This window comes from Myodes glareolus, chromosome 7 (genome assembly GCF_982192425.1).
Source record: "Myodes glareolus chromosome 7, mMyoGla1.1, whole genome shotgun sequence".
Lineage (NCBI taxonomy): Eukaryota > Metazoa > Chordata > Mammalia > Rodentia > Cricetidae > Myodes > Myodes glareolus.
Genome location: NC_142032.1, coordinates 64071376 through 64086289, shown reverse-complemented (window position 1 = coordinate 64086289; position 14914 = coordinate 64071376). Strand labels below are relative to the sequence as shown.

General features: G+C 48.1%; 1 protein-coding gene across 1 annotated transcript; it reads left to right on the top strand.

The window, feature by feature from the left end:
• The first annotated feature begins 5115 nt into the window (after positions 1–5115).
• Positions 5116–13100, top strand: Paox (polyamine oxidase). The gene is made up of 7 exons (XM_048455318.3): positions 5116–5323; positions 5761–6247; positions 6930–7129; positions 8403–8655; positions 11391–11503; positions 11900–12057; positions 12741–13100. The coding sequence occupies exons 1-7, from the start codon at positions 5167–5169 to the stop codon at positions 12882–12884; spliced, it is 1512 nt and encodes a 503-aa protein (XP_048311275.3). The 5' UTR covers positions 5116–5166; the 3' UTR covers positions 12885–13100.
• The last annotated feature ends 1814 nt before the right edge of the window (positions 13101–14914 follow it).

The window sequence follows — 14914 nt, the reverse complement described above, 5'->3', positions numbered from 1 at the left end:
TATATGTGTGTGTGTATGTATATATATATATGTGTGTGTGTATATATATGTATATATATATGTGTGTGTATGTATATATATGTATATACACACATATGTACGCACACACATATATGATTAGAGTGACTTACAAGCCGTGGTCCAGTTAGTACAACAATGGCTGTCTCCTAATGAAAAGTTCAAGAATCCAATAATTGTTCAGTCCACAAGACTAGAGGGCTCAGCTGGCCTTCAGCATAGTCAGAATCCAGAAGAAGTAGGTTCTAACATCAGGGAAGGAACGCCTCAGCAGCGGGATATATGAACTGGCCAGTGAGAACGAGGGTGAGCAGGCAACAAGCAAAAGTTTTCTTCTATGTAGGCCGCCACGGGAGGGTGTGGCCCAGATTTAGGGTTGTCTTCCTACTTCAAATGGTCCAATCAAGAAAAATCTCTCACAGATGTGCCCTGTGATGTAGTCACATTGGCAAACAAGAATAGCCGCCACAGGTGTCAACTGGACTTCACGAAAAACTTCCGTTTTAGAGAAAACCATCAAGACTGGAGACACAAGACACAAGAAGGATAAGAGAAAAATTCTCTGCAAGTCTTACATCTGGTAAAGGTCTTGTGCCTAGAATTTATAACATCCCATGCCAACCCAATAGTAAGAGGTAACTAAACTACAAAGAACAAAGGACAAACATGCTTTTCTTCGAGAAAGATGTAATGTCTGAGGGACATGAGAAGATACTCAACATCAATACTCTTTAGAGAAATACAAATCAAACCCACTTCTTACCTGTAAGGCTGGCTGTAATAAAGGCTGTCCACAGTGAGTGTGGGCAAGCATGCTGAAGAGTTGGAGCCTTCGACACTGGTGGTGTTGGGGGAATTTTTCTGGAGTAAATCTCGGACACCAATGGAGGCAGAGGAAAGGAGATGTCGCCAGTGGTTGAAGTCAGGACAGCTCCTGAAAGGCTTCAAGCTGGGTCTAGTTTGTATTCTCATTTTATACTCTAAGATCACAAGGTGGGTGGGCAGACAAGCGAGGTTTTCCTGATGCCTATGTGGCAGTCAGCAGGTTGTCAAGGGGAATGACCCATTGTTAACAGTTGTTTCTCTAGGTCATTCTGTTACGAGAGCAATTGAAGTCATGATGTCAAATAGGCAATACTAGTAATGCTTTGAGTAAATCACTAAATAAATTAATACATCTTTAATAATTGATATTTCCTACTTTATTTGACTTCAGTGGTGGGTGTACAAATTGGTGTGGTCACTTGGCCTTTGTGAGGTGTGTGTATACATGTTGGAGATTGAACTCTGGCCTTGCACTACACAGTCACAGCCCCCAGCCCTAAGAATGGCCATTTTGGAAAACAGCTTGCCATTGTCTCAAAAGTTAAGACAGGGTTTTCTACATAACCCTTGCTGGCCTGGAACTTGTCTATGTTATGAGGGTGGATTTTTCTCTCCCTCCTGCCAGCTCCACAGGGAGATGTTATTAATTATAATAGCTCGGTTGGTAGCTTAGGCTTGTTATTAACTAGCTCTTACAACTTAAATTAACCCATTTATTACTTTTACTCTGTACTGCCCATGTTGTTTTTTCCTCTGTTTGTCTGGCGACTCTGTCTTCTTTTTTCCAGCCTCCTCTGTGCCTGGAAATCCTACCTAGCCATTGGCCACTCAGCTTTTTATTAAACCAATCATAGTGACATTTCTTCACACCGTGCAGAGAAATATTTCACAGCAATTTTTGTCTCACAAATGCTGGCATTAAAAGCATATGGTATGGCACCACACCGGGCTAATGGGTGCCTTTCAACATGTTAGAATATACTGTGGGGACTGAAGGTATAGCTCAATGGTATCATTCTTGCCTAGCATGCACAAAGGCTCAAATCCCACCCTCAGTATGACATAGATATGATGAAAAGGGGTGAGTACTGATATACAATGGAATGTGGGAAAACCTTGAATGCATCACGATCAGCGACAGCCACACACAACGACCTCATCCTGTCTCTTTATATGAAACCATCCGGAACAGGGTGATGGAAATATTTTGAACATGGTGGTGGCTGCACAACTGGGTCAGTATGCTGAAAGCCGCAGGCTCATATGCACCATGTGGGTGAAGGGCACACAAATTCTATATCGATAAGGCTTTCTTTAAAACAAAAATGAACAAGCCTAATTTGGTTAAGTCACACGGGAGGTATCTGTGGTGTCAAACATGGCCCTCCTGCCTTCAGACAAGCAAGTGACTGTATCTGCCTGAGCATGTGACTACCCCAGCTGCAGGACAGCCTTTTGATTCACATCGTGGTGCTCCATCTAGTGGACAAGAAACACTACTGTCCTTGCCCTGCACCTCTGGAGGCCCCATGTGTTACTACCAGACATTTCCTTGAACATCTCCACGTCAATTTTCCTGTATCCCAAAGAAATTAAAGTAGGAATTGGTAAGTGAAAGTAGATGTATCTGCAGACTCTGCCTCTCCTTTAGCAGGGTTACAATTGTACAGGAAAGGTCAGGCATGTGGGGCACACAATAATACCACAAGGGAAGTTCAGGAAGGAGGGGTCAGGAGTTCAAGACCAGTCTTGCCTACATAGCAAGTTTGAGGCCATCCTGGACTATATAAGCCCCCCACCCTTTATTCCCTCCCAAACAAAAAAAAATTATAGAAAAGAAGAAAGAGAAGCCTGAAAACATACACACTAACTGAGACAGGTTAAGCTATTCAGTCTGTGATTGACGGGAAGGGCACCTGGGTCCCAGGCTGTTCCCTGTTAACACAAGATCTTTTATTTATCTTCCAACAGCTTCAGACATATAGATGTTGTGTCTTGAATATCAATCCCCCTCTTTCCCACTCCTTCAAGCATTTTCAACACATTCCCCCTCCCTTTCATGACCCTGCCTCCATTTTGTAATCTGCCATGTTCAACTACCTGTTAGAATGCTGATAGATCTTGGCTTGATCTTGTAGGGGTTGCTGCAGCATGTTCCTGAATACAGAGTCCATGTCATGTCCAGAAGACAGTATTTCATAGCTCCTCTCTCCATCCTCCGGTTCTTACATTTTTTTTATTTTTAAATTTTTAATTAGCTTTTAATTTTTGTAAGTATCTATACCATGTATGCATGGGTGCCCAGAGGCTGGAAGGGAGAGTTGCATTCCTGAATCTAGAGTTACAGGTGCTTGTGAACCACCTAATGTGGGTGCTGGGCTGGGGACTGAACTCCAGTCCTCTGCGAGCACAATGTGTGATCTCTCCACCCAGAGCTCTTGTATTCTTTCCCACCCTTATCCTTGATGTGCCCTGAGCCTTGGGGGTGGGGTGGAGGCTACAGATGCCCCACTCACTGTTGTCACTTACTCTTAGCACTTGGGCTAAGAGTTGTGAGTCTCTGCATCCATTGCTGTCAACTGCAGAAGAATCTCTGACTAAGGTTGAGAGTCGCACTAACCTGTGGGTAAAATCATAAACATAAGTCAGGTGGTGGCGGCACACACCTTTAATCCCAGCATTCAGGAGACCGAGGCAGGCAGATCTCTGAGTTTGAGATCAGCCTGGTCTACAGAATGAGTTTCAGGGCAGTCAGGGCTACACAGAGAAACCCTGTCTCAAAAAACAAAAACAGAACAAAACAAAACAAAAAACCCCAAACCAATCAACCAACTAACCAAACAAACAAAAATCCCAAACACTAAAACAAACAAACAAACAAACAAACAAACACCCAACCAAAACCAAACCAAACCAAAACCAGAAAACCCAAACATAAACCAACATTTAGAAGGTAGTTTGACAACTTGACAATTTAGCAAAAGTGTAGTAGGTCCCTCCTTTCCATCAGGGCCTACGGCCTTCTAAATTTTTGGTCTGGTTTACTGTAACAAGCATGAATTCCCTCCTTCAGAGCAGGTCTTTAATTCAGTTGTTTATCTTTATAACCTTTGTGCTCCTGCTGGGTCAGTGGGCACATCTTACTTGGCAGGCCAGAACTGCAGTATGTGGGAACTGACACTGTAATACCATTGTGACTTATCTCCGGCAGCAGCAAGCAGAGAGACTTTTGGCACTGTAAAAACTGGCCAGCAGGAAGGACGTTTTTGTGTCAGATCCAGCTTTGCTTTCTGTGTCCCATGAAGCCAAGTTGTTAACAGAAGTTTTAAGACTGGGTAGAGAAAGATGGTGGGGCCTGGTAGAGTTCTTTGTCTCTCGGTCCATTTCTTTGATAGATGTAGGGTAGGATGTATTTGGTATCTTTTCTTTGGAAGTCAGCTTCAGCACCCAACTCCCGCGATCCTGTTAAACACACTAACTTTGCAAGTAAACAAGGGTGATGTTCTGATCTTTAGACTGGTATAGGATCGGGACTTCCATCCGTGTCAGAGCCATCGCCCCTTCCCCCAGCACGTTTTATTTACCCATAGCACATCTACTTGCTCTGAGTGGGTGGATCGAGTGAATGGGGCAAAGACATTTTTGTCCCTCAGCCTGTGAATGCTGCTCTAGCAGAGCTTGACCAAAAGCAATGTTCTCAGCTTACAGGATCCCTCCCTGTCTTCACGCTTTGAGGAAGCACGGGGGAGGGGGGGGGTCCAGGACTATACATCTACTAAGTAGGCTCCATTGTGAGCCCATCCTCCAGTGGAAAGGGGACTAGAGCTATGGCGCACTCTCTCCTTATACAAGCCAGGAAGGATGCCTCGGGAAGGATGCCTCTGGAAGACCAACTGCGTCGGTGGGGATGCAGGCTCACATTGCCCAATGGTAGCCACACCCACACCCCACTTAAGGAGACCGTGGGCGGGCCCAAACAGGTGGGGAACAACTCAGACCACCTGGAGCTTGAGCGCATCCGGGAGGCCGGAGCCTACGTGGATGACACAGTGCTGACACAGTGCAGGCCGCCGGACATCCACCTCCCTGCCCCCTCGGGTCTAGTTCCGAAAGTTCAGACGGACTGTCCCGACCTCGCCTACCTTCCGTGTGGCCCCTTGGGCTCCCCATAGGCCCCGCCCCTCGCCCCACCTCCAGTTCCACGCACTCTCTTTCGCTTCTTTCCTACCCAGCTCCACCTTCTTCCCCGCCTCTGGCCCCGCCCCGCCCGCCTCCGCTTGGGTAGCCTTAGGCCACCGGTCGGTGGAGGACCCTGAGCAAGCTATGGCGTCCGGAGGTCCGCGGGTGCTGGTGGTGGGCGGCGGCATCGCGGGGCTGGGCGCTGCACAGAGACTCTGCCGCCACCCTGCTGCTCCACACCTGCGGGTCCTGGAGGCCACCGCCGGCGCCGGGGGCCGCATCCGCTCGGAACGCCACTTCGGTAACCGTCCCTTGGGCCCCTTGACCGACCTCAGACCCTATCCGACTCAGACTGATCCAGGAAGCCTTTCCGGGCCCCTCGGGGAAAGAAACACACACCCACGTTCACCGGGCCCCGAAACTCAACTGCCCAAAGTTAGAGTACATTCCAGGGAAGGCAACCTAGGGCCCTGCAGTTTTCTTGCTCTGCCCTGGGGGGTTCCTCTCGGTTTCTCCTTAAGTGGCCCCCGAAGCCGGTACAGGCCGGCTTGTTCGTCCCCTAAGCCTGGTCTAACCAATTGGTTCCTTTGGGAACCACTTGACCCTGAGGGTCAGGTCCTGATATACAATGGGTTCGTGTGATTCTCAAGATGTTCTCGAGAATGTGCATGGGAAAAAGGGTGGGGCTGGTTTTTATGGGGAGGGAGCTTCCAGGTAGCTTTTCCTGTGCCTTCCTAGGTGGTGTAGTGGAGCTGGGTGCACACTGGATCCATGGGCCCTCCCAAGGAAATCCTGTTTTCCAGCTGGCTGCGGAGTTCGGGCTCCTGGGGGAGAAAGAATTATCAGAGGAGAACCAGCTGGTGGAGACCGGAGGGCACGTGGCCCTGCCCTCCATGAGCTGTACCAGCTCAGGAGCATCTGTGAGCCTGGAGCTGGTGACAGAGATGGCCAGTCTGTTCTATGGACTGATAGACCAAACCCGAGAGTTCCTGAATTCACCTGAGACCCCGATGGCCAGTGTTGGAGAGTTTCTCAAGAAGGAGCTAAGGCAGCAGGTGGCTAGCTGGACTGAGGACGAGGACACTAAGAAGCTCAAGCTGGCTATCCTGAACACCTTCTTCAACATAGAGTGTTGCGTGAGTGGTACCCACAGCATGGACCTGGTGGCCCTTGCACCGTTCGGGGAGTATACCGTGCTGCCGGGACTGGATTGCACCTTTGCTGGGTATGGGCCACAGCCTTGCCCGCTCTGCCCATCTTGTCTGTGCAGAGGCACGAGACTGCAGGAAGGAGGGCAAAAGGGGACAGAGGAGGCCCGGAGTGGGCAGGTGAGGGCACTGCCCTCCCCGTTCAGAGAAATTGGTTGCTTTTTCCTCCTGGTTTTGTTCGTTTAAGCAAGAATGTTTCTAGGAAATTAAGAGGGAAATGTCTCGATTGTCAATCTCTTCTGATTTCCTGGGGCCGCTCATGTGCCAGGTGTTACACAAGGGGCTTCAGGTGCAAAGGAGCCAGGCAGGTTCCTCCCCTAGGGCAGCTAGGGCTGTGCCTGTTGCTAGGCTCACAGACCATTTGGCAGGGTTGCCCTTATCACCGAATCAAGCCCAAGGCTTCTGTTCAGCTGGTAGGCATTTGTGATTCAGGAAGTGCACAAACATGGGGCTGGTGTGGTAGTGGGGGGCTCTAACACTCATGTGCCCTAGTGTTGTGACCCTCCTTAACATTCCTTAAGGTGAATGTTAATGGTCCTGTGTTTTAAGGGGTTGCCCACTTCCAGACTCTGCCCGGCCTCTTTCTGGCTTTTGAATGATGCTCTCATTGAGGGTGGGGGCATCTTGGATGGCTTATTTCTGCCAGGGTTACTCTTCCAGGGCCTGGTTCATCATACGTCAATTTTTGTTCCTCTTCAGTGGTTACCAAGGACTTACCAACCGCATACTGGCTTCCTTGCCCAAGGATTCGATGGTTTTTAACAAGCCGGTGAAGACCATTTGCTGGAATGGGTCTTTCCAGGACGCTGCTTTTCCAGGGGAGATCTTCCCTGTGTTGGTGGAGTGTGAAGATGGCACCCGCCTGCCCGCCCATCATGTCATCGTCACCGTGCCCTTAGGTAGAACTCACTGGCTGTATCCCTGTCTCAGGCACCAGCGGCCTCTGGCTTTTCTTGTTCTCCCTTGACTCTGGGTATTTGCTGAGCTGCTGAGCTGGCGTTTTCATTCTAAGGATGGAAGAACTCTTAGCATCTTTTGTAGCGGTTTAGCCCTTCCGCCTCAGCCTCCTGAGTGCTGGAGTTCCAGGCATGAGCTGCCGTGCCTGGCTAATCTTTTCTTGTATAGAGATGTCATTATTAATAAATGCTGGCGGAAGTTTAGTAGTTCTCGCTTCCATTTCACATGGTGTCTACACGTGAATTTGAAAGTGCTTATGTGGCTTCATTTTCATAGACTGAGGAGTGGTTTGTTCTGGAAGATCTAGACAGAATGACTCTGCTTCTCTCCCCAGGCCCACTGTGTTTGGGGAAATTGTCCCTGTCATGTGCCTGGTTGTGGCCTTGCTGGCATCCTGTTGCCTTGATTTCCTCCGTTTCTTTTTTAAGTTTTAATTTTTATTTTGAGACAGGTCTCACTGGGTAGCTCTGAATGGCCTGGTACTCACTGTGTAAACCAGGCTGGTGTCAAACTCAGAGATCCATCTGCTTCTGCCTGCCAAGTGCTGCGATTAAAGACCTTGTCTTTCCTTCCTTACTGGCTTCAAGGAAATGTTCTCTCCTCTGGTTTGACTTTTTTTGTTTGTCTGACTGTGTGCTTTTTTTTTTTTTCTATTTAGACTCATCTAAGTGTTTTCAGTGGCAGAGTGCTTACATCTGTGAGGTTCAATTTATAGCACAGTAAATGACAAAACAAGACGTCTGGGTGAAATTTGATGACTTCTGCAGACTGACCCTGAGCAGTGTGACTGGCAGTTAGAAGTAGAAGGTCAGGAGTGTGATGTCCCCACAGAGTCCTGTTTAACCATCTCTCTGTGACGAGGGGGTCTGTAGTATTCCTCCAGTATGGTAGCAGTCAACCTTGGTCCTGATGGTCCAGCCTTTGGAATTTATCTCCAGGGACCCAAATCAAAGTATGAGATGTTTAAAAGCCCCTTGTACAATCAGGCCTTGTACAATCTGTTGAAGTAGATTCTAGCTAAAACCTAACTTTATTTTTTGCTTTTTAAAGCAGGGTCTTTCAATGTAGCTCTTGCTGTCCTGGAACTCACTATGTAGATCAGGCTGGCCTTGAACTCACAGGGATCCTCCTGCCTCTGCCTCTGTCTCCTGATTACTGGATTAAATGCATATACCACAAGACCTATCTTAAGTCACATCCAATTCTGAATTGCAGGTTTTCTCAAAGAACATCAAGATACCTTCTTTGAGCCACCACTGCCTGACAAAAAGACAGAAGCCATCAGAAAAATAGGCTTTGGTACCAACAACAAAATCTTTTTGGAGTTTGAGGAGCCCTTCTGGGAGCCCGACTGCCAGTTCATCCAGGTGGTATGGGAGGACACATCACCCCTACAGGACACAGCCCTCTCACTCCAAGACACCTGGTTCAAGAAGCTCATTGGCTTTTTGGTTCTGCCTCCTTTTGAGTATGTATGCATCAAGGAACTTTTGGGAAGCTCTCTCCTGCTCACTAGTAGCTTAGTCTGTTGGAGGACCCAACTGTGTGTGGCTCATTGCCAGTGTTTCTGAGGTTTAATTGGGAGGAGGGACATGCAGTGTTGGTTATGTATCTCAGCCTGGCTTCCCGAGAGACAAATGGAGGCCCAGAATGTAATCTTGGACTCCTTGGAATGTCCACTCTAAAAAATGTATTGAAATTCTGTAGGAGTTGTGATTTGTAGATACAAAGAAATTTGCAATATGGATCTGTCTATGCCTGGGGAAATGAACTTAAATGGGAGCAAAAGACCCTTCTACATAATGGAAGCAGAGACCCACTGTGGTGGTATTTTGTTTGTGCTTTAACAAACAAAGTCTGACTAGATTAGCCAGTAGAGCATGAGACTTAATCTCAGGGTCGTGGGTTCATGCTCCACATTGGGCACCAGATGTAGCATGAATTGGGTAAATGCTAAAAGATCAGAGAATCAGAGCAGCCAGCTACTAGTTCTTACCTCTACCAAATCCTCAGACCGAATGGGCAAATCTCCTTCTAAGAATCCTCAGACTGAATGCTCTGAGCTCCTGTCTCTTTCTGCCTTATATTCCTCTCTCCACCCAGCCATATCCTTTCCTGTCTCCACCTTCCTAGTGTTAGGATTAAAGGCATGTGACTCCCAAGTACTGGGATTAAAGGTGTGAGACATCACCTTCTGGCTCTGTTTCTCTTTGAGACTGGATCAGTCTAGTGTAGACCAGGGTGGTCTTGAACTAACAGAGATCTCTCTGCCTCTGCTTCCTGAGTGCTGGGATTAAAGGTGTGTGCTACCACTGCCTGGCCTCTGTGGCTAACTAGTATGGGTAGCTCCACACTCTGATCTACAGGCAAGCTTTATTTGTTAAGGCACAAACAAAATATCGCCACAGTCCACAGTTAGCCAGGCATGGTGATTACTCTTGTAATCCTAATACTAATTAGGCTGAGTCAGGAAGAACATGAATTTGAGGCTAGTCTGGGCCATATAGTGAAATCCTGTCTAGAAAAGATCAACAGACAGACAGGACCCACAGACGAAGGTCTTAACTATGGCTCAGCCATCCTATCACGCTGTGTGCATGGGTAGGTACTAATTCAGGAAGAACTACCATGCATAGTGTAGGATGGGAACTGACTTGACAGCATCAGAACACACTGAACTAATGTCGCGTGGAGGAAGAAGTCCACATTCCACTTAGAGACCTGGCAGGAAAGGGCCGTGTTCTTAGCCTAAAAGACTAGGGTCAGTGTCTGCAGGAACCCACAGCTGCAGAACAGCCTTCCCCCTGGGAGGGAGGGAGGGAGGGAGGGAGGGAGGGAGGGAGGGAGGGAGGAAGGGAGGGAGTCATTTCACAGAAGTGTTTGGACTGGCTGCCCACTAGTGCTGAAAAACTACATTTTCTGAAATATTACATGAATATTATTCTCTTTTGCTGTTTTTGAAAGATTTGTTATGTGTGTGGATGTTTTCTCTGCATGCATGTTTGTGTACCATATGTGTGCAGAGCTTGAGGGGGCCAATAGAGGGCGCCAAAACACCTGGAGCTGGGGTTAGAGTCAGTTGTTAGCCACCATGTGGGTGCTGGGAACTGAACCCTGGTCCTCTGGAAGAGAAGCCGGTGTTCCTTTACCATTGAGCTTTCTCTCCCATTCCATTATTCCTTTTTTTAAGCTCCATATCTGTGTAGATAATGATCAATATAAGCGAATGCAGAAGCAGCAGAGGCTACTGTGCCTTCTATTAGTCCAAATAGCAATAAGCATTGAAGACAAGCTGAACTCTGCCACCTTTACAATTCACCGTTTGAGAAAATATGCCCCCCCCCCCGTGTATGTATGTATATATGTGTGTATGCTTACTGACTGTGTGTGGAGGCCAGCGGTTGACATCAGAGATCTTTCTCTGTCACTCTCTACCCTGTTTTTCAAGACCGGATCTCACTGAGCCTATAGCTCGGTCACTGGCTTTTACCTCTCCATAATGTGTCATTCAGAAAATGTTGGTTCATGTAGTAATGTCAAAAGTTAAATATCAATATCACCGCTGATACCTGAAGACTTGTCAGCGTGAAGCTGTTACACTAATTGGTGACATATACAATTTTGCTGAAATTCTGGATTTTGCTTGAGAGCTTACATTTCATTGTTACCATCATATACGGTGCACGTTTTTTTTTTTTTTTTTTCTGAGAAAATATCTCCTCAGTTTCATGGTTGGCTAGGTGTCCTTGTAGGTAAAGAAGTGGGTGAAGGAGGTGCTAGGTGAGTTTCCCCAGGCTCAGAGCACCCGAAAAGTTCTATATGCCTCTTACCATTTCTTCACACAGACAGAAAAATACACCCACGGGCCAAAATTTAATAAAATCAGTAACTTTTAATATTTCATCAAGGACCTTATCAAGTGAAATCAGCACTCCCCCCCCCCCACGCCCCAAAATGCACGTGGTGGTAAAGAGAATGGAGCCCACTGGTGTGGCGTGTTGAGGCGTCCATTCTCTGAGGGACAACTTACCTGCTCTTCTCTTGCACACTGGTACAAGTGACGAAGTGGAAGCAGCACGTGCTGCCTTAGTGTTGTGAACACAGCTGAGAGCCTGGGGAGCCCTGGGGGGCTGTTCCGGGTGGTGTTGGCCCTGGCATAGTTGGGCTGTGGCCAGCAGATTCGTTGTCTTTCTCTGCACACAGGTCTTCACATGTGCTCTGTGGGTTTATTGCTGGGCTCGAGTCGGAGTTTATGGAGACTCTGTCGGATGAAGAAGTGCTTCTGTCTCTAACCCAAGTACTCCGGAGAGTGACAGGTGCGCCCCAGTTATGTGTTCTTTTTGGTCAGCCTCTGAACAGGAAGTAAACTCAGAACAGAGAGAAGAATGAATTCTGCTTTGTACAGTTGTAAGACAGCCTGCTTCCTGGGCAGTGGGCTAGTAACGGTTTGCAAACACTTCCTAATTTTATTTTCTAAAATCTTCCTCCCAAAACACTTGCAGCTGTTCCATGTCAGGTGCCTTCAGGTAGGGAAACTGAGACTCAGTCCGCTTTCAGGAGGCATCTCAGGGTGTTGCTTATGGGCACCAGCTGTCCCTGTGCGGTGCTGGCAGAATAGCTGAGATAGGATGCTTAGGAAAACACACACTGGCGTGGTTTTCTTCCAGGTTAGTGAGAATTCTGGGTTAATATGCTGTATCTCTGTGTTTCAGGAAACCCACAATTGCCAGCAGCCAGGAGCGTGCTGAGGTCTCGTTGGCACAGTGCCCCATACACCCGAGGTTCCTATAGCTATGTGGCTGTTGGCAGCACTGGCGATGACCTAGATCTACTGGCTCAGCCCCTCCCTGCTGATGAAACTGGTACCCAGGTATAGTGGCCTGCCTTGGTGTGAGGCACTGGGGAATCCTGCTGCTAACTAAGGTCTAAAGGTGATGTGGTATGAGTGATGGGTGAGGCAGGGATCTCAAAGACTCAGCCATTTTCTTTTGGAAAATGGGAGTACGTTCAAGTTGAATGTGCTGGCATACACTCATAATCTCAGCACTCAGGAGGCAGAGGCAGGAGGATTATTTCAAGTCCACAGCCAGCCTGGTCTATAGAACAAGTCATGGGCTAGCCAAGGCTAGTAAGACTATGTCTCAGCAAACTCAAACTCAAATGGAAAGCCTAGTCCACTGTCCCCTAACTTACTGAGTATGCCTCCATGCAGAGATCTCGGTGCGTATCTTCAAGACAGCTACCCAGTACCACTGTTCAGTTTTCCAGGCGTCTCATGGTCCCTGTCAGCTTGCTCACTGTCACGTCACTTTGAATTGTAGGCAGTGACTTCTCACCACTGCATGGTGCATTCGGTTTAGCCCCACTCTCCCGTGGTAGTTCAGCAGCTTCAGGGCCTTACCAGCCGGGCATCATTGGTCCTCACACCTGCCTGGCATGGGCAGTTACGTCTTCAGCACGTCTGCAGATGAATGGGCGGGGGCTCTGTTTTCTGTGGATGTCATCACAGCTGCCCCACTTGCATCCCTGTTTGGATCTGGTCTTTTCCTGCAGCTCCAGATACTCTTCGCTGGGGAAGCCACCCATCGGACATTTTATTCCACCACACACGGGGCCCTCCTGTCCGGCTGGAGGGAAGCTGATCGCCTCCTTGGTCTGTGGGACTCACAGGTGCAGCAGCCCCGGCCCAGGCTGTGAGTGTCTGCTGCTCTGCTCTATCAGGCGGGCTGACCAAACTCCCCTGTCTATTGGATACATGATTTTCAGTTTAGCTTTTGAGGTTTTGGGATCTTACTGGTAGCTTTAATTTTGGGAAAGTGGTCTCGTTTTTCCTATCTGTTGTTGGAGTCTGGGTTGGTCTGATCATGGAGGCCTCAGTGCGTTGTTGTACACATAAAGCAGCTAATACCGTAACCCCTGTGTCTAGAGTCCTTCTCATACTGCATCCACTTCTCATCCTGTTCCCACCCAAGTCCAGATCTTGTCTGCCCCTTTTATCCCCAGCTCATGGCTTTCCCCTCTGGGTTCTTTGGGCCTTAGGGTCTGGGGTTACCTTCTGTACTGTTTTTGAAGGTGTTCCCATTGCTGTTGTCCAGGACCACAGTATGGCTAGTGAACCTCCCTTTGATCATTAATGGGTCCATGTCAGGTACCCTAGAGGGGCAGGCTGGATGAACGCGCAGAACTGAGAAGACTGGGTAAGGTAGGGTGAGGTATCCTATCCTGACCTGGCTTGGGGGTTTTTGGAGGTGAAGGAAAAAAAAAAGGTTTAAAGATTATTGAGGGAGCAGGTTGGCCAAACTCAGGGAGGGTACTGGGGACACAGAATATGGAGATACGGTTAGGAAGGGTGTTAGGGAGTCGGGAGTATTGGGGGTAGATATGGGGAGTGTCTTGGGGAGCTAGGCAATGTCAGGTAGGACTCTTGGATACTTTGCAGCCTGTCTCACTGCATCCTCCCAGCAGCTCCAGAGGACAGGTCTGTTGCTTCTGCTTACAGAGAAGACAGAACACTTAGACTTATTAACTCCTCATGCTGCATCTGCCCCAAGAGCTTGCACACCTCTGCATGGTGGAGCTGGAGAGGTTGGTGCAGCCACTGGGGTGGTGCTCCAGAGGGAGCTATAGGAGCTTGCGGAGACTCTTGCCCCTCCCTTGCACAGCATGGCACTGTCACTGGCCCCAGGCTTCAGAAGGGCTGAGTGCATCAGTCAGGCTTCCACTTCCAAAATAGCTCTAGGCTTGCTTGTCTGTGCACAGTCCAGTCCAGCTCTCTGCTCGGCTCCTCGACCTTCAGATCTTTAAGGCCTGCCATTCCTCCACACTCCAGTCTGTCAGGAAGCGTGTTACATCATCAAGAACGCTTCCTGCTTTCTGTCACCAAACTGTCCTTCATGGGATACCATGGGAAAAAAAAGCCAGACTCCAGTAATTTTTTTTACTTTAGTCAACAGCTGAGAACTGTGAAAGACTACAGATCCTTTGAGGGCAAAGGTCTTTACTGTTGACCCTCAGGGAGGCACTCCCGTTTTCAGAGACAGATCCAGGTGACTTTGTGGGAGAAACAGGCTTGCCAAGGAGAGAGGCCGGGAGGATTCGAGCTGCTGGGGATAGACTACGTCATGGTGGAGAATTGGCCTGACATGCCTAGAGCTTTAAATTTAGGATGTGGACACATTTTCCCCTCTTTTTCTTTTGATACAGCATTTTACTTGGTAGTCCAGGCTGGCCTTGAACTTTCTATTCTGCCTCAATCTCATAAGTGCTGAAGTTAGAGGTGTGTGTGGGGGGGGATGGGGCAGTACCGGGGATTAAACCCAAGACATCCTGCATTCGCAACAACCTTTATAACATCGTTACATGTCAGCCGTTTTATTTTGAGATATAGTCTCTTTTAGGGTAGCGCCCTCCATCATTAGCTGGAATCACAGGCCTGTTCCACAGGAGCAGCTACATTTACATCTAGTCTTGCATTAATGAAGAACACTTCACTTCCGTTGTACAAATGGAGCTGTAGTCAGGACTTAGAACAGTTACATTAAACTGGCTCACTTGAAAAGAAAATGAAGGCATTACAGACAGAAAGTAAAACACTTGAAAGTTCTAAGAAAGGCCCAAGAACTGATGGGGACAACTACATTTCATTACATTGATTTATGTGAGGGAACAATAAGACTTTATTTTTTTTAGGCAGAGTCTTGTGTAGCCCAGGCTGACCTTGAACTTGT

Bases quoted from the DNA above. Each gene is read 5' to 3' on its own strand.
- Paox (XM_048455318.3), top strand. From the start codon at position 5,167: ATGGCGTCCGGAGGTCCGCGGGTGCTGGTGGTGGGCGGCGGCATCGCG. The intron at 6,248-6,929 runs GTATGGGCCACA...GTTCCTCTTCAG, and splicing joins CTGGATTGCACCTTTGCTGG to TGGTTACCAAGGACTTACCA. The intron at 8,656-11,390 runs GTATGTATGCAT...CTCTGCACACAG, and splicing joins TTGGTTCTGCCTCCTTTTGA to GTCTTCACATGTGCTCTGTG.